This window comes from Coregonus clupeaformis, unplaced genomic scaffold (genome assembly GCF_020615455.1).
Source record: "Coregonus clupeaformis isolate EN_2021a unplaced genomic scaffold, ASM2061545v1 scaf1978, whole genome shotgun sequence".
NCBI classification, from domain to species: Eukaryota; Metazoa; Chordata; class Actinopteri; order Salmoniformes; family Salmonidae; genus Coregonus; species Coregonus clupeaformis.
The window spans coordinates 79,644-98,369 of NW_025535432.1; the positions used below are offsets into that span (position 1 = coordinate 79,644).

Here is an 18,726-nt window from a genome sequence, read left to right on the forward strand (position 1 = left end):
TGGAAATGAAGTGTCCCTGTTTCAAAGTTCCTCTTTCCTGTGTTCAGTGTGAATTACCTCTATACTGTATGACTGTAGGACTAGGGATGTAGTGGAGGGTATTTATTTAAAGGTGAATCATTGAGAACACATTATATTTTACAAACAGTGCTTTTACAAGCACTGTGTACTCTCAGTGTTGCAAATAGCGTTTATGCACCTACTACGCTAGTAGTAGTAGTACTGTAAGTAGCACTTATGTGGAGCGCCACCGTATCTTGATCGTCGTTCACCATTTACCTTTATATTTACCAGTACTTCCCAGAGTAGGGCCTTGTAACATGACGTCTTATCAGCTGTAAACTGTATCATCTGGATATTTTTAAACGTTCAATTCAATAGAACGACGGAAACTGCAATGACAGGTAAAACATTTTGTATTGCTCAAGTGCAAAATCATAATTGTGATTACCCAATAATATATAATGTCATGTTGCTCAACGATGTGTCCTCATTTAGAGCAATCCACACCCCTGACTGACTATCAGGCCTCAGCAGTGCCTGTACTTGCGGTGCCGGCTCTCTATTTACTGGCCTTTGGTGCTGTTCACTTTGGCCTGAGTGGTATTCACAGCAGCAACAGCATCAGGGTGTTCTTCAGGCGGGTCGACTGTCCATGTCCATCTCCTGAATGATCTCTGGCCTGGTGAAGCATTGGCCTGGTGAAGCATTGGAAGCATCTGTGATTTCCCCTGGCTAATTTGAATGTAAACCGGTATGGTTATTTATGCAGTGGCGATTTTAGCATGTAAATCTTGGTGGGAAAAAATAAATAGAAAATATTTGTTGCATGCCAGCAAAACCACTACACAACACAACTCTAAACAATACATTCATTGGACTATAACTGTGATTTCCAACTTGTTGTGTACTGTTTATGTCCAATAATGTTTTGTCTATCATTTCTGTTCATAATTGATCTTCATATTACAAGGATCGAAAAGGATTTGCCAGTAGATTCATGATGATGACTGCTAGCTAAGATTTTGAAAGTATGATGTTGACATGATCAGTCCAATCAAAGCTACGGTAGATATAACGTGATTTTATCTGTCCAATTTATCTTCTTTTTATTTTATTTTATTATTTTACCCCCTTTTTTGTGGTATCCAATTGTCCCTTCGCCTCTCCCGTACGCACTCGGGAGAGGCGAAGTTCGAGAGCCGTGCGTCCTCAGGAAGCTGGAAGCCAGTCGCACCAATGTGTCGGAGGGAACAGCATACACCTGGCGACCGTGTCAGCATGCACTGCGCCCGGCCCGCCACAGGAGTCGCTAGTGTGCGATGGGACAAGAATACCCCTGCCGGCCAAACCCTCCCCTAACCTGGACGACGCTGGGCCAATTGTGCGCCACCCCATGGGTCTCCCGGTCGCGGCCGGCTGCGACAGAGCCTGGACTCAAACCAGGATCTCTAGTGGCACAGCTAGCACTGCGATGCAGTGCCTTAGACCACTGCGCTACTCGGGAGGCCTGGATGGGCACTTCTAATGTAACTCTATGGCAGCACCCAAGGGGCTTGAATTTTCGAGCTCTCTCCGTAGAGTTTGCGGTGACGTAGTGTCCCCATGAGTGACAGAACACTGAGCCAATCAAGGCGCAACTAGAAAACATTACCAACCCCTAGGCTCCATATTTTCCGTTGGCTGCCCCACCACCACAGAAAGCACTGAGCTAGGCTGAAACACCTGCATTTTGGAGCTGCCTTACTCAAGAAAGCAAAAAAGAGACCATGTTTGTATGCTGCTTTATTAACTCAATTATTATTATTTTATTTTTTTGCTAAACAGTTGTGGAGCCCACATCATTTTCCCTCTCCTCTTTCGGCCGGTGAGGCGGTAGAGAAGCCTGCAGAACCTCTCCCTGAGGGGGGCGGTGCGGGCCACGAGCAAGGCCCAAAAGTGTCTCACTCCCCGGGTCAGAAAGCTCATAATGAGCTAGGTCATCGCAAGCACCAGCACCAGTGTAGATACTACCATGACCTGGTAGTATATGAGGAGCTGTAGGTCACGGGGGCGTTTGCCAAAGTTGTCTGAAAAAGCATGTCGGACGTGAGACCCGCCCCAGTTAAGGGACAGGGACTGCGCATCAAACATATTGCCAAATGTATCCATAGAAATAAATGAATTAATTAATTATAATGAATTAATGAATACAATGAAGAGCAGGTTACAGAGTTGTTGATTGTCCACTGTCAACATTCTAGAACTCTTGTAACATACTGGGTCCATATAATATTATGTTTCATGACAGTCCCACTATAAACATTCTGGTAGTTGTGATGTCATAATCGATTCTTCTATTACATCATGTTGGGTCCATATCTTGTGTATGTTTGACAGTGAACAGTAAACCCAATTCACTTTTACAAAGCACAGCTAGCCAACTAGTAGTTTGACTTGTAATTTGTACTGCCTACTTTTGAAAGACGATTTCTTTAATCAAAATGGCACAGCTCTCCCAGAAGGGTGGGCTGTGCAACATGAAGACGTTATTGTTGGCTGTTATTTTCTGTCTCCTATCGTTTGTTGCTGCAAATGTGTTGGTGTCTTCAGAGCACAAGACTTTGATGCCAGTGAAGGACCACCCTATTCTGAACAACCCTGATGCTACAAAAGAGACCAATTTTAAGTCATTGCTGGAACAACTTGTGAGTTTACGGGTGAAAGACGATTCTTCTCCAGGTAACGTGGGCCAGTTGACAAAAGGATATTCCTCAAAAAATGTCAAAGACCCCCCGGACTTTGATGAGTCCCTGCCCCTGAATTATGTTCCAGAGCACAAGCCGTTGATGCCAGTGAAGGACCACTCTGTTCAGAACAACCCTGATGCTACAAAAGAGACCAATTTTAAGTCATTGCTGGAACAACTTGTGAGTTTACGGGTGAAAGACGATTCTTCTCCAGGTAACGTGGGCCAGTTGACAAAAGGATATTCCTCAAAAAATGTCAAAGACCCCCGGACTTTGTAGAGTCCCTGCCCCTGAATTATGTTACAGAGCACAAGCCGTTGATGCCAGTGAAGGACCTCTCTGTTCAGAACAACCCTGATGATACAGAAGAGACCAATTATACGTCATTGCTGGAAGAACTTGAGAGTTTATGGGTGGAAGACGATTATTCTCCAGGTAACGTGGGCCAGTTGACAAAAGGATATTCCTCAAAAAATGTCAAAGACCCCCGGACTTTGTAGAGTCCCTGCCCCTGAATTATGTTACAGAGCACAAGCCGTTGATGCCAGTGAAGGACCTCTCTGTTCAGAACAACCCTGATGATACAGAAGAGACCAATTATACGACATTGCTGGAAGAACTTGAGAGTTTATGGGTGGAAGACGATTATTCTCCAGGTAACGTGGGCCAGTTGACAAAAGGATATTCCTCAAAAAATGACAACCCTGATGCAACAAAAGAGACCAATTTTAAGTCATTGCTGAAGAGCACCCTGAAGATCAAACCCAGAGTCAACATATTGACTGACCCTTCTTACTCCGAGCCACTTGTGAAGGTGAACCTGATTTTGGGGCCCGTTTTCTATAGCTTCATCTTAATAGTGGTTCTCTATGAGGCTGTGAGAATCTCCAAGGAGGCTAGAAGGCGATCTAATGCTATTGCCACTGCCAGGTTGAAGAAAAGGGAACCAGCCACCGCTGAGGCATCCAACTACGAGGCAACCGAGAAGCCCTGCTACACACAGTCTTGGCTCACTGAGGTTTGCGTCAAATAAGACTGAGGACTACTTCTTAAACCAAGTGATATTGAATAAAAGCTGCAGATATTAAATCTCCAAATGAGATCACATGGAGACTGCCACCTTTGAAGACTTCCATTGTTTGTTTATAATTTAATGTCTTTAGAATAGTAATAAAAATACATTGCATTTAAAACATATGTTTCAAGTTATTTTTGGGGTATTTTGATTTGTTGTTGTACTGTTGTGTTGTAAATGCAATATGCAACATTATTTAATTGATAAAATAATATATTTTTCAGAGAAAAAAAATAGTTAAACATTAAAGAGATTCTTCTGTACTTTTGTATACTTTTTTGCCAGTAGTTCTGAAAGTAGCACTCACGACCCAAAAGTGTTCCCCGAGAATTGCGTACTACGTCACATATGTGCAGATACAGTGCCTTCAGAATGTATTCATACCCCTTGACTTAATCCACATTTTGTTGTGTTACAGCCTGAATTCAAAATGGATTAAATAGATTTTTTCTAACTATCTACACAACATACAGAAATATCTAATTTGCATAAGTATTCACACCCCTGAGTCAATACATGTTATAATCACCTTTGGCAGCAATTACAATGTGTGAGTCTTTCTAGGTAAGCCTCTAAGAGCTTTGCACACCTCGATTGTACGATATTTGCACATTATTATTTTAAAAAATCTTCAAGCTCTGTCAAATTGATTGTTGATCATTGCTAGACAACCATTTAAGTCTTACCATATTTCTTATTTTATTTGTAAAAAAAAATACCCCCTTTTTCTCCCCAATTTCGTGATATCCAATTGCGATCCAATTACAATCTTGTCTCATTGCTGCAACTCCCCAATGGGCTCGGGAGAGGCGACGGTCGAGTAATGTAGCCTAAATATAGCAGACTAAATAGCCTTGGTTTCTCAAATGACTGCCTCGCCTGGTTCACCAACTACTTCTCAGATAGAGTTCAGTGTGTCAAATCGGAGGGCCTGTTGTCTGGACCTATGGCAGTCTCTATGGGGGTGCCACAGGGTTCAATTCTTGGGCCGACACTTTTCTCCGTGTATATCAATGATGTCGCTCTTGCTGCTGGTGACTCTCAGATCCACCTCTACGCAGACGACACCATTTTGTATACATCTGGCCCTTCATTGGACACTGTGTTAACAAACCTCCAAACGAGCTTCAATGCCATACAACAATCCTTCAGTAGCCTCCAACTGCTCTTAAACACTAGTAAAACTAAATGCATGCTTTTCAATCGAACGCTGCTGGCACCCGCCCACCCGACTAGAATCACCACTCTCGACGGGTCTGAACTAGAGTATGTGGACAACTACAAATACCTAGGTGTCTGGTTAGACTGTAAACTCAACTTCCAGACTCACATAAAGAATCTCCAATCCAAAGTTAAATCTAGAATCGGCTTCCTATTTCGCAACAAAGCCTCCTTCACTCATGCTGCCAAACATGCCCTCGTAAAACTGACTATCCTACCGATCCTTGACTTCGGCGATGTCATTTACAAAATAGCCTCCAACACTCTACTCAGCAAATTGGATGTAGTCAATCACAGTGCCATCCGTTTTGTCTCCAAAGCCCCATACACTACCCACCACTGTGACCTGTACGCTCTTGTTGGCTGGTCCTCACTACATGTTCGTCGTCAAACCCACTGGCTCCAGGCCATCTATAAATCACTGCTAGGCAAATCCCCGCCTTATCTTAGCTCATTGGTCACCATAGCAGCACCCACCCGTAGTCTGCGCTCCAGCAGGTATATCTCACTGGTCATTCCCAAAGCCAACACCTCCTTTGGCCGCCATTCCTTCCAGTTCTCTGCTGCCAATGACTGGAACGAATTGCAAAAATCTCTGAAGCTGGAGACTCTTATCTCCCTCAATAACTTTAAGCATCATTTGTCAGAGCACCTTACCGATCACTGCACCTGTACACAGCCCATCTGAAATTAGCCCACCCAACTACCTCATCCCTATATTGTTATTTATTTAGCTCTTTTGCACCCCAGTATCTCTATTTGCACATAATCTCTTGCACATCTAGCATTCCAGTGTTAATACTATTGTAATTATTTTGCACTATAGCCTATTTATTGCCTTACCTCCATAACTTGCTACATTTGCACACACTGTATATATATTTTTCTGTTGTATTTTTGACTTTATGTTTTTTACCCCATATGTAACTCTGTGTTGTTTTTATTGCACTGCTTTGCTTTATCTTGGCCAGGTCGCAGTTGTAAATGAGAACCTGTTCTCAACTGGCTTACCTGGTTAAATAAAGGTGAAATAAAAAATAAAAAAATAAAATAAAAATGGTGTCCTCCGAAACGTGACCCACCAAACCGCGCTCCTTAACACCCGCCCACTTAACCCGGAAGCCAGCCGCACCAATGTGTCGGAGGAAACACCGTTCCTTGCCATAGGTTTTCAAGCAGATTTAAGTCAAAACTGTAACTCGGCCACTCAGGAACATTCACTGACTTCTTGGTAAGAAACTCCAGTGTAGATTTGGCCTTGTGTTGTAGGTTATTGTCCTGCTGAAAGGTGAATTAATCTCCCAGTGTCTGGTGGAAAGCAGACTGAACCAGGTTTTTGTCTAGGATCTTGCCTGTGCTTAGCTCCATTCCCTTTCTTTTTTATCCTGCAAAACTCCCCAGTCCTTAACGATTACAAGCATACACATAACATGATGCAGCCACCACTATGCTTGAAAATATGAAGAGTGGTACTCAGGAATTTGTTGTATTGGATTTCCCCCAAATATAACGCTTCACTATGCTTGAAAATATGAAGAGTGGTACTCAGTAATTTGTTGTATTGGATTTCCCCCAAATATAACGCTTTGTATTCAGGACAAAAAGTGAATTGCTTTGCCACATTTTTTGCAGTATTACTTTAGTGCCTCGTTGCAAACAGGATGTGTGTTTTGGAATATTTTTTATTCTGTACAGGCTTCCTTCTTTTCAATCTGTCAATTAGGTTAGTATTGTGGAGTAACTACAATGTTGTTGATCCATCCTCCATCACAGCCATTGAACTCTGTAACTGTTTTTAAGTCACCATTGGCCTCATGGTGAAATCCCTGAGCGGTTTCCTTCCTCTCCAGCAATTGAGTTAGGAAGGACGCCTGTATCTTTGTAGTGACTGGGTGTATTGATACACCATCCAAAGTGTCATTGATAACTTCACCACGCTCAAAAGGATATTCAATGTCTGCTTTTTCAATTTTTACCCATCTACCAATAGGTGCCCTTCTTTGCGAGGCATTGGAAAACCTCCCTGGTCTTTGTGGTTGAATCTGTGTTTGAAATTCACTGCTCGACTGAGGTACCTTACTGATAATTGTATGTGTTGGGTACAGAGATGAGGTAGTAATTCAAAAATCATGTTAAACACTATTATTGCACACAGAGTCCATGCAACTTATTATGTGGCTTGTTAAGCAAACGTTTACTCCTGAACTTATTTAGGCTTGCCATAACAAAGGGGTTGAATACTTAGTGACTCAAGACATTTCAACTTTTCATTTGTTATTAATTTGTAAAAAATTTGAAAAACATAATTCCACTTTGACATTATGAGGTATTGTGTGTAGGCCAGTGACACAAAATCTCAATTTAATACATTTTAAATTCAGGCTGTAACACAACAAAATGTGGCAAAAGTCAGGGGTGTGAATACTTTCTGAAGGCACTGTATGTGCAACAAGTCCCTCTCTCTCTCTCTCTCTCTCTCTCTCTCTCTCTCTCTCTCTCTCTCTCTCTCTCTCTCTCTCTCAACAGTAATTCTTCCCTCAGATTATGCATGTATGAACTAGACATTGAAGCATTCAGCCCAAAGTGAGAGGTTTAAAAAATACTTTCTTAGCCACCAAAGTACCATGTCTTTAAACATTTGGTTTCCAGGGGGGCAGTGCGGGCCATGAGGAAGGCCAAAAAGTGTCTCACTCCCTGGGTCAGAAAGCTCATAATTAGCTGGGTCATCGCAAGCACCAGCACCAGTGTAGATACTACCATGACCTGGTAGTATATGAGGAGCTGTAGGTCACGGGGGCATTTGCCAAAGTCGTAGGAGAAAGCAGTTTAGAGACAGGGACTGCACGTCAAACTAATTGCCAAATGTATCCAAAGAGATGAATTAATGAATTATCTGAATTAATGAATACAATGAGGAGCAGGTTACAACATTCTGGAACTCGTGATGTTATAATCAGATTCTTCTATTACATCATGTTGGGTCCATATCTTGTGTATGTTTGACAGTGAACAGTAAACCAATTCACTTTTACAAAGCACAGCTAGCCAACTAGTAGTTTGACTTGGAATTTGTACTGCCTACTTTTGAAAGACAATTTCTTTAATCAAAATGGCACAGCTCTCCCAGAAGGGTGGGCTGTGCAACATGAAGATGTTATTGTTGGCTGTTATTTTCTGTCTCCTTTCGCCTGTTGCTGCAAATGTGTTGGTGTCTTCAGAGCACATGACTTTGATGCCAGGGAAGGACCACCCTATTCTGAACAACCCTGATGCTACAAAAGAACAAGTTGATAGTTTACGGGTGAAAGACGATTCTTCTCCAGGTAACGTGGGCCAGTTGACAAAAGGATATTCCTCAAAAAATGTCAAAGACCCCCCGGACTTTGTAGAGCCCCTGATTTATGTTCCAGAGCACAAGCCGTTGATGCCAGTGAAGGACCACTCTGTTCAGAACAACCCTGATGCTACAAAGGAGACCAATTTTAAGTCATTGCTGGAACAACTTGAGAGTTTACGGGTGAAAGACGATTCTTCTCCAGGTAACGTGGGCCAGTTGACAAAAGGATATTCCTCAAAAAATGTCAAAGAGCCCTCGGAGCTTGTAGAGCCCCTGATTTCTGTTCCAGAGCACAAGCCTTTGATGCCAGTGAAGGACCACCCTGTTCAGGACATCCCCAATGTTGCAAAATGGACCAAAATGGTGCAAGTGGACCAGATGCTGGAACAACTTCAGAGGATGAAAGATGATACTTTCCCAGGTAAAGCTAAAGTCCCACAGATGATTGTGGAGAAACGTATTCCTTATCTACAGGCTTACAAGCAAAAAGCATTGCAAGGTGACAACAACGTCTTCAAAGAAAATCTTCAGGCTCCAGCTCCAAAAGCTCAGAAGAGCACCCTGAAGATCAAACCCAGAGTCAACATATTGACTGACCCTTCTTACTCCGAGCCACTTGTGAAGGTGAACCTGATTTTGGGGCTCGTTTTCTATGGCTTCATCGTAATAGTGGTTCTCTATGATGCTGTGAGAATCTCCAAGGAGGCTAGAAGGCGATCTGATGCTATTGCCACTGCCAGGTTGAAGAAGAGGGAACCAGCCACCGCTGAACCACAGACACTGGCATCCAGAGTTCGGGAGAGCATCTCTTCACGGTTTGGTTTGAAACAAGCATCATCCACACCACAGTGTGCCCCCATTTCTGACGATTCTGCAAAAGAGTTGCAGAAGTCAAAGGAGTTCATCTCCACTAAGGACAAATCTGAGTCGGAAAAGAGACCTGGAAAGAGTGCTGTCAGCCTGAGAGAGTGTGAGCCGCCTCTGCCTAGCATCCCAGATAACTTCCTTGTGCCTGACTCTGAGCCTGCCATCCAGGTGGCATTGAACCCATTCGAAACTAAGCTAGCGAAAGTTGTATCTGAAAATGCTGAGGCATCCAACTACGAGGCAACCGAGAAGCCCTGCTACACACAGTCTGGGCTCACTGAGGTTTGCGTCAATTAAGACTGAGGACTACTTCTTAAACCAAGTGATATTGAATAAAAGCTGCAGATATTAAATCTCCAAATGAGATCACATGGAGACTGCCACCTTTGAAGACTTCCATTTTCTGTTTGTAATTTAATGTCTTTAGAATAGTAATAAAAATATATTGCATTTAAAACATATGTTTCAAGTTATTTTTGGGGTATTTTGATTTGTTGTTGTACTGTTGTGTTGTAAATGCAATATGCAACATTATTTAATTGATAAAATAATATATTTTTCAGAGAAAAAAAATAGTTAAACATTAAAGAGATTCTTCTGTACTTTTTTATACTTTTTGCCAGTAGTTCTGAAAGTAGCACTCACGAGCCAAAAGTGTTCCCCGAGATTTGCGTACTACTGTCACGATCGTCGAAGGAGGAGGACCAAGGTGCAGCGTGACATGCAAACATACTTTATTATCAATAGTGATAACACGATAAACAAAACAACAAACGATAACGTGACGTCCTAGGTATAATACAACCAACACGGAACACGATCCCACAACTACTGTGGGAAAACAGCCTGTCTAAATGTGGTTCCCAATCAGAGACAACCAGCAACAGCTGACACTCGTTGCCTCTGATTGAGAACCACTCTGGCCAACATAGAAATAGAACAACTAGATAATTAACATAGAACACAAAACACATAGAATCTACACACCCTGGCTCAACATATAGAGTCCCCAGAACCAGGGTGTGACAGTACCCCCCCCCCCCCCCAAAGGCGCGGACTGCGACCGCGCCTAAAAATAAACAAAACAGGGGAGGGCTGGGTGGGCATTCCTCCTCGGAGGCGGTTCCGGCTCCGGGCTTGACCACCACCCTCCAACAATCCCCCCGTAGTGCCCCTGGTCCGGTCTGGCCCCGCTGGCTGGAGCTGGACTGGACATCGTAGGAGCGGATTGCTTAGGCTCCGGTGTGGAGCAGCTGACCGGTACCTGACCAGGCACCGGTGACCCAGGCACGGGTTGTGCCGGACTGACGACGCGCACCCCTGGCTTGGTGCGTGGAGCAGGAACGGGCCGGACCGGGCTGACGATGCGCACCCCAGGCTTGGTGCATGGAGCAGCAACGGGCCGTACCGGGCTGACGATGCGCACCCCTGGCTTCGTGCGTGGAGCAGGAACGGGCCGTACTGGGCTGACGACTCGCACCCCTGGCTTAGTGCGAGTGGCAGGAACAGGCCGTACCGGGCTGACGACTCGCACCCCTGGCTTAGTGCAAGTGGCAGGAACAGGCCGGGCCGGGCTGGCGACGCGCACCGTAGGCTTGGTGCGGGGAGCAGGAACTGGCCGGGCCGGGCTGGCGACGCGCACCATTAGCTTGGTGCGGGGAGCAGGAACAGGCCGGGCCGAGCTGGCGACGCGCACCGTAGGCTTGGTGCGAGGGGCAGGAACAGGCCGGGCCGGGCTGGCGACGCGCACCATTAGCTTGGTGCGGGGAGCAGGAACGGGCCGGGCTGGCGACGCGCACCGTAGGCTTGGTGCGAGGGGCAGGAACAGGCCGGGTCGGGCTGGCGACGCGCACCATTAGCTTGGTGCGGGGATCAGGAACAGGCCGGGCCGGGCTGGCGACGCGCACCGTAGGCTTGGTGCGAGGAGCAGGAACAGGCCGGGCCGGGCTGGCGACGCGCACCGTAGTCTTAGTGCGATGGGCAGGAACGGGCCGTACCAGGCTGGAGACGCGCACCATTAGCTTGGTGCGGGGAGCAGGAACAGGCCGGGCCGGGCTGGCGACGCGCACCGTAGAGTTGGTGCGAGGGGCTGGAACAGGCCGGGCCGGGCTGGCGACGCGCACCATTAGCTTGGTGCGGGGAGCAGGAACAGGCCGGGCCGGGCTGGCGACGCGCACCGTAGGCTTGGTGCGAGGGGCAGGAACAGGCCGGGCTGGCGACGCGCACCATTAGCTTGGTGCGGGGAGCAGGAACAGGCTGGGCCGGGCTGGCGACGCGCACCGTAGGCTTGGTGCGAGGGGCAGGAACAGGCCGGGCCGGGCTGGCGACGCGCACCGTAGGCTTGGTGCGACGGGATCAGGAACAGGCCGGGCCGGGCTGGCGACGCGCACCATTAGCTTGGTGCGGGGAGCAGGAACAGGCCGGGCCGGGCTGGCGACGCGCACCGTAGGCTTGGTGCGAGGGGCAGGAACGGGCCGTACCAGGCTGGAGACGCGCACCATTAGCTTGGTGCGGGGAGCAGGAACAGGCCGGGCCGGGCTGGCGACGCGCACCGTAGGCTTGGTGCGAGGGGCAGGAACAGGCCGGGCCGGGCTGGCGACGCGCACCATTAGCTTGGTGCGGGGAGCAGGAACAGGCTGGGCCGGGCTGGCGACGCGCACCGTAGGCTTGGTGCGAGGGGCAGGAACAGGCCGGGCTGGCGACGCGCACCATTAGCTTGGTGCGGGGAGCAGGAACAGGCCGGGCCGGGCAGGCGACGCGCACCGTAGGCTTGGTGCGAGGAGCAGGAACAGGCCGGGCCGGGCTGGCGACGCGCACCGTAGTCTTAGTGCGAGGGGCAGGAACGGGCCGTACCAGGCTGGAGACGCGCACCATTAGCTTGGTGCGGGGAGCAGGAACAGGCCGGGCCGGGCTGGCGACGCGCACCGTAGAGTTGGTGCGAGGGGCTGGAACAGGCCGGGCCGGGCTGGCGACGCGCAACATTAGCTTGGTGTGGGGAGCAGGAACAGGCCGGGCCGGGCTGGCGACGCGCACCGTAGGCTTGGTGCGAGGGGCAGGAACAGGCCGGGCTGGCGATGCGCACCATTAGCTTGGTGCGGGGAGCAGGAACAGGCCGGGCCGGGCAGGCGACGCGCACCGTAGGCTTGGTGCGAGGAGCAGGAACAGGCCGGGCCGGGCTGGCGACGCGCACCGTAGGCTTGGTGCGACGGGCAGGAACGGGCCGTACCAGGCTGGAGACGCGCACCATTAGCTTGGTGCGGGGAGCAGGAACAGGCCGGGCCGGGCTGGCGACGCGCACCGTAGGCTTGGTGCGAGGAGCAGGAACAGGCCGGGCCGGGCTGGCGACGCGCACCATTAGCTTGGTGCGGGGAGCAGGAACAGGCTGGGCCGGGCTGGCGACGCGCACCGTAGGCTTGGTGCGAGGGGCAGGAACAGGCCGGGCCGGGCTGGAGACGCGCACCATTAGCTTGGTGCGGGGAGCAGGAACAGGCCGGGCCGGGCTGGCGACGCGCACCGTAGGCTTGGTGCGAGGAGCAGGAACAGGCCGGGCCGGGCTGGCGACGCGCACCGTAGGCTTGGTGCGACGGGCAGGAACGGGCCGTACCAGGCTGGAGACGCGCACCATTAGCTTGGTGCGGGGAGCAGGAACAGGCCGGGCCGGGCTGGCGACGCGCACCGTAGGCTTGGTGCGAGGGGCAGGAACAGGCCGGGCCGGGCTGGCGACGCGCACCATTAGCTTGGTGCGGGGAGCAGGAACAGGCTGGGCCGGGCTGGCGACGCGCACCGTAGGCTTGGTGCGAGGGGCAGGAACAGGCCGGGCCGGGCTGGCGACGCGCACCGTAGGCTTGGTGCGAGGAGCAGGAACAGGCCGGGCCGGGCTGGCGACGCGCACCGTAGGCTTGGTGCGAGGGGCAGGAACAGGCCGGGCCGGGCTGGCGACGCGCACCATCAACTTAGTGCGGGGAGCAGGAACGGGCCGGACCGGACTGGTGACACACACCACTTGCTTGGTGTGAGGAGCGGGACTGGGTTTCTTCATAACCCTCCGCTCCCTCAGCTGCCTACACAGTTCCTCTCGCCGTGCCTCTACTTTCTCCTTCTCCCTTATCGCCTCCAGTAGCTCCTCCCTCTGAACCACTAACTCCTGCTCCCTCTGGACCAATAGCCCCCTTAACCTGGTGGCCTCCTCACCTAACCTCCCAATACGCCCTGTAGCTGCCTCCTGCTGCCCCGTCGCCCATGCCGTGTGCCCCCCTCCTAAAAATATTTTGGGGTTGCCTCTCGTCCGTCCGCCGACAACACTGTTGACGCCGTTGCTCCTCTCCTGCCTGGGTCTCCCCCTTCATAGCCTTCCGATACCGGACGGCCTCCTCCTCCGTAATCTGCCCCCAACCGAGGAGGACATCCACCAGAGTTACCTCCTGCGTGTGTTCCTGGACACGCTGCTTGGTCCTGGTATGGTGGGATCTTCTGTCACGATCGTCGAAGGAGGAGGACCAAGGTGCAGTGTGAAATGCAAACATACTTTATTATCAATAGTGATAACACGATAAACAAAACAACAAACGATAACGTGACGTCCTAGGTATAACACAACCAACACGGAACAAGATCCCACAACTACTGTGGGAAAACAGCCTGTCTAAATGTGGTTCCCAATCAGAGACAACCAGCAACAGCTGACACTCGTTGCCTCTGATTGAGAACCACTCTGGCCAACATAGAAATAGAACAACTAGATAATTAACATAGAACACAAAACACATAGAATCTACACACCCTGGCTCAACATATAGAGTCCCCAGAACCAGGGTGTGACAACTACGTCACATATGTGCAGATACAGTGCCTTCAGAATGTATTCATACCCCTTGACTTAATCCACATTTTGTTGTGTTACAGCCTGAATTCAAAATGGATTAAATAGATTTTTTCTCACCCATCTACACAACATACAGAAATATCTAATTTGCATAAGTATTCACACCCCTGAGTCAATACATGTTATAGTGGTCCTCTGTAGCTCAGCTGGTAGAGCACGGCGCTTGTAACGCCAGGGTAGTGGGTTCGATCCCCGGGACCACCCATACACAAAAATGTATGCACGCACGACTGTAAGTCGCTTTGGATAAAAGCGTCTGCTAAATGGCATATTATATTATATTATTATATATAATCACCTTTGGCAGCAATTACAGGTGTGAGTCTTTCTAGGTAAGCCTCTAAGAGCTTTGCACACCTCGATTGTATGATATTTGCACATTATTATTTTAAAAAATCTTCATGCTCTGTCAAATTGATTGTTGATCATTGCTAGACAACCATTTAAGTCTTGCCATATTTCTTATTTTATTTGTAAAAAAAATTACCCCCTTTTTCTCCCCAATTTCGTGATATCCAATTGCGATCCAATTACAATCTTGTCTCATTGCTGCAACTCCCCAACGGGCTCGGGAGAGGCGACGGTCGAGTAATGTGTCCTCCGAAACGTGACCCACCAAACCGTGCTCCTTAACACCCGCCCACTTAACCCGGAAGACAGCCGCCTCAATGTGTCGGAGGAAACACTGTTCCTTGCCATAGATTTTCAAGCAGATTTAAGTCAAAACTGTAACTCGGCCACTCAGGAACATTCACTGTCTTCTTGGTAAGAAACTCCAGTGTAGATTTGGCTTTGTGTTGTAGGTTATTGTCCTGCTGAAAGGTGAATTAATCTCCCAGTGTCTGGTGGAAAGCAGACTGAACCAGGTTTTTGTCTAGGATCTTGCCTGTGCTTAGCTCCATTCCCTTTCTTTTTTATCCTGCAAAACTCCCCAGTCCTTAACGATTACAAGCATACACATAACATGATGCAGCCACCACTATGCTTGAAAATATGAAGAGTGGTACTCAGTAATTTGTTGTATTGGATTTCCCCCAAATATAACGCTTCACTATGCTTGAAAATATGAAGAGTGGTACTCAGTAATTTGTTGTATTGGATTTCCCCCAAATATAACGCTTTGTATTCAGGACAAAAAGTGAATTGCTTTGCCACATTTTTTGCAGTATTACTTTAGTGCCTTGTTGCAAACAGGATGTATGTTTTGGAATATTTTTTATTCTGTACAGGCTTCCTTCTTTTCAATCTGTCAATTAGGTTAGTATTGTGGAGTAACTACAATGTTGTTGATCCATCCTCCATCACAGCCATTAAACTCTGTAACTGTTTTTAAGTCACCATTGGCCTCATGGTGAAATCCCTGAGCGGTTTCCTTCCTCTCCAGCAACTGAGTTAGGAAGGACGCCTGTATCTTTGTAGTGACTGGGTGTATTGATACACCATCCAAAGTGTCATTGATAACTTCACCACGCTCAAAAGGATATTCAATGTCTGCTTTTTCAATTTTTACCCATCTACCAATAGGTGCCCTTCTTTGCGAGGCATTGGAAAACCTCCCTGGTCTTTGTGGTTGAATCTGTGTTTGAAATTCACTGCTCGACTGAGGTACCTTACGGATAATTGTATGTGTTGGGTACAGAGATGAGGTAGTAATTCAAAAATCATGTTAAACACTATTATTGCACACAGAGTCCATGCAACTTATTATGTGGCTTGTTAAGCAAACGTTTACTCCTGAACTTATTTAGGCTTGCCATAACAAAGGGGTTGAATACTTAGTGACTCAAGACATTTCAACTTTTCATTTGTTATTAATTTGTAAAAAATTTGAAAAACATAATTCCACTTTGACATTATGAGGTATTGTGTGTAGGCCAGTGACACAAAATCTCAATTTAATAAATTTAAATTCAGGCTGTAACACAACAAAATGTGGCAAAAGTCAGGGGTGTGAATACTTTCTGAAGGCACTGTATGTGCAACAAGTCATCTCTCTCTCTCTCTCTCTCTCTCTCTGAACAGTAATTCTTCCCTCAGATTATGCATGTATGAACTAGACATTGAAGCATCCAGCCCAAAGTGAGAGGTTTAAAAAATACTTTCTTAGTCACCAAAGTGCCATGTCTTTAAACATTTGGTTTCCAGGGGGGCAGTGCGGGCCATGAGGAAGGCCAAAAAGTGTCTCACTCCCTGGGATCAGAAAGCTCATAATTAGCTGGGTCATCGCAAGCACCAGCACCAGTGTAGATACTACCATGACCTGGTAGTATATGAGGAGCTGTAGGTCACGGGGGCATTTGCCAAAGTCGTAGGAGAAAGCAGTTTAGGGACAGGGACTGCACGTCAAACTAATTGCCAAATGTAACCAAAGAGATAATTAATGAATTATCTGAATTAATGAATACAATGAGGAGCAGGTTACAACATTCTGGAACACGTGATGTTATAATCAGATTCTTCTATTACATCATGTTGGGTCCATATCTTGTGTATGTTTGACAGTGAACAGTAAACCCAATTCACTTTTACAAAGCACAGCTAGCCAACTAGTAGTTTGACTTGTAATTTGTACTGCCTACTTTTGAAAGACGATTTCTTTAATCAAAATGGCACAGCTCTCCCAGAAGGGTGGGCTGTGCAACATGAAGATGTTATTGTTGGCTGTTATTTTCTGTCTCCTTTCGCCTGTTGCTGCAAATGTGTTGGTGTCTTCAGAGCACAAGACTTTGATGCCAGTGAAGGACCACCCTATTCTGAACAACCCTGATGCTACAAAAGAACAAGTTGATAGTTTACGGGTGAAAGACTATTCTTCTCCAGGTAATGTGGGCCAGTTGACAAAAGGATATCCCTCAAAAAATGTCAAAGAACCCCCGGACTTTGTAGAGCCCCTGATTTATGTTCCAGAGCACAAGCCGTTGATGCCAGTGAAGGACCACTCTGTTCAGAACAACCCTGATGCTACAAAAGAGACCAATTTTAAGTCATTGCTGGAACAACTTGAGAGTTTACGGGTGAAAGACGATTCTTCTCCAGGTAACGTGGGCCAGTTGACAAAAGGATATTCCTCAAAAAATTCTAAAGAGCCCTCGGAGCTTGTAGAGCCCCTGATTTCTGTTCCAGAGCACAGGCCTTTGATGCCAGTGAAGGACCACCCTGTTCAGGACATCCCCAATGTTGCAAAATGGACCAAAATGGTGCAAGTGGACCAGATGCTGGAACAACTTCAGAGGATGAAAGATGATACTTTCCCAGGTAAAGCTAAAGTCCCACAGATGATTGTGGAGAAACTTATTCCTTATCTACAGGCTTACAAGCAAAAAGCATTGCAAGGTGACAACAACGTCTTCAAAGAAAATCTTCAGGCTCCAGCTCCAAAAGCTCAGAAGAGCACCCTGAAGATCAAACCCAGAGTCAACATATTGACTGACCCTTCTTACTCCGAGCCACTTGTGAAGGTGAACCTGATTTTGGGGCTTGTTTTCTATGGCTTCATCGTAATAGTGGTTCTCTATGATGCTGTGAGAATCTCCAAGGAGGCTAGAAGGCGATCTGATGCTATTGCCACTGCCAGGTTGAAGAAAAGGGAACCAGCCACCGCTGAACCACAGACACTGGCATCCAGAGTTCGGGAGAGCATCTCTTCACGGTTTGGTTTGAAACAAGCATCATCCACACCACAGTGTGCCCCCATTTCTGACGATTCTGCAAAAGAGTTGCAGAAGTCAAAGGAGTTCATCTCCACTAAGGACAAATCTGAGTCGGAAAAGAGACCTGGAAAGAGTGCTGTCAGCCTGAGAGAGTGTGAGCCGCCTCTGCCTAGCATCCCAGATAACTTCCTTGTGCCTGACTCTGAGCCTGCCATCCAGGTGGCATTGAACCCATTCGACACCAAGCTAGCCAAAGTTGTATCTGACAATGCTGAGGCATCCAACTACGAGGCAACCGAGAAGCCCTGCTACACACAGTCTGGGCTCACTGAGGTTTGCGTCAATTAAGACTGAGGACTACTTCTTAAACCAAGTGATATTGAATAAAAGCTGCAGATATTACATCTCCAAATGAGATCACATGGAGACTGCCACCTTTGAAGACTTCCATTTTCTGTTTGTAATTTAATTTCTTTAGAATAGTAATAAAAATATATTGCATTTAAAAAATATGTTTCAAGTTATTTTTGGGGTATTTTGATTTGTTGTTGTACTGTTGTGTTGTAAATGCAATAGGCAACATTATTTAATTTATAAAATAATATATTTTTCAGAGAAAAAAAATAGTTAAACATTAAAGAGATTCTTCTGTACTTTTGTATACTTTTTTGCCAGTAGTTCTGAAAGTAGCACTCACGAGCCAAAAGTGTTCCCCGAGAATTGCGTACTACGTCACATATGTGCAGATACAGTGCCTTCAGAATGTATTCATACCCCTTGACTTAATCCACATTTTGTTGTGTTACAGCCTGAATTCAAAATGGATTAAATAGATTTTTTCTCACCCATCTACACAACATACAGAAATATCTAATTTGCATAAGTATTCACACCCCTGAGTCAATACATGTTATAATCACCTTTGGCAGCAATTACAGGTGTGAGTCTTTCTAGGTAAGCCTCTA

General features: G+C 47.2%; 2 protein-coding genes across 4 annotated transcripts; both read left to right on the forward strand.

Annotated features, from left to right (window-relative positions):
- Positions 1–1,792: 1,792 nt before the first annotated feature.
- LOC123487996 lies at positions 1,793–18,255 on the forward strand. 3 transcript variants are annotated; one of them, XM_045219010.1, is made up of 2 exons: positions 1,793–2,621; positions 16,856–18,255. In XM_045219010.1, the coding sequence occupies exons 1-2, from the start codon at positions 2,484–2,486 to the stop codon at positions 18,107–18,109; spliced, it is 1,392 nt and encodes a 463-aa protein (XP_045074945.1). In that variant the 5' UTR covers positions 1,793–2,483; the 3' UTR covers positions 18,110–18,255. The 3 variants fall into 3 exon arrangements, with proteins under 3 accessions (XP_045074945.1, XP_045074947.1, XP_045074946.1); XM_045219012.1 differs by lacking the exon at positions 1,793–2,621 and having other exon boundaries at positions 16,518–17,147; positions 17,235–18,255; XM_045219011.1 differs by lacking the exon at positions 1,793–2,621 and having other exon boundaries at positions 16,518–16,931; positions 17,019–18,255.
- On the forward strand, positions 7,555–9,648 carry LOC121562584. The gene is made up of 2 exons (XM_041874808.2): positions 7,555–8,348; positions 8,436–9,648. Exons 1-2 carry the CDS (start codon positions 8,135–8,137, stop codon positions 9,524–9,526), a joined length of 1,305 nt encoding a protein of 434 aa, XP_041730742.2. The 5' UTR covers positions 7,555–8,134; the 3' UTR covers positions 9,527–9,648.
- Positions 18,256–18,726: the final 471 nt, after the last annotated feature.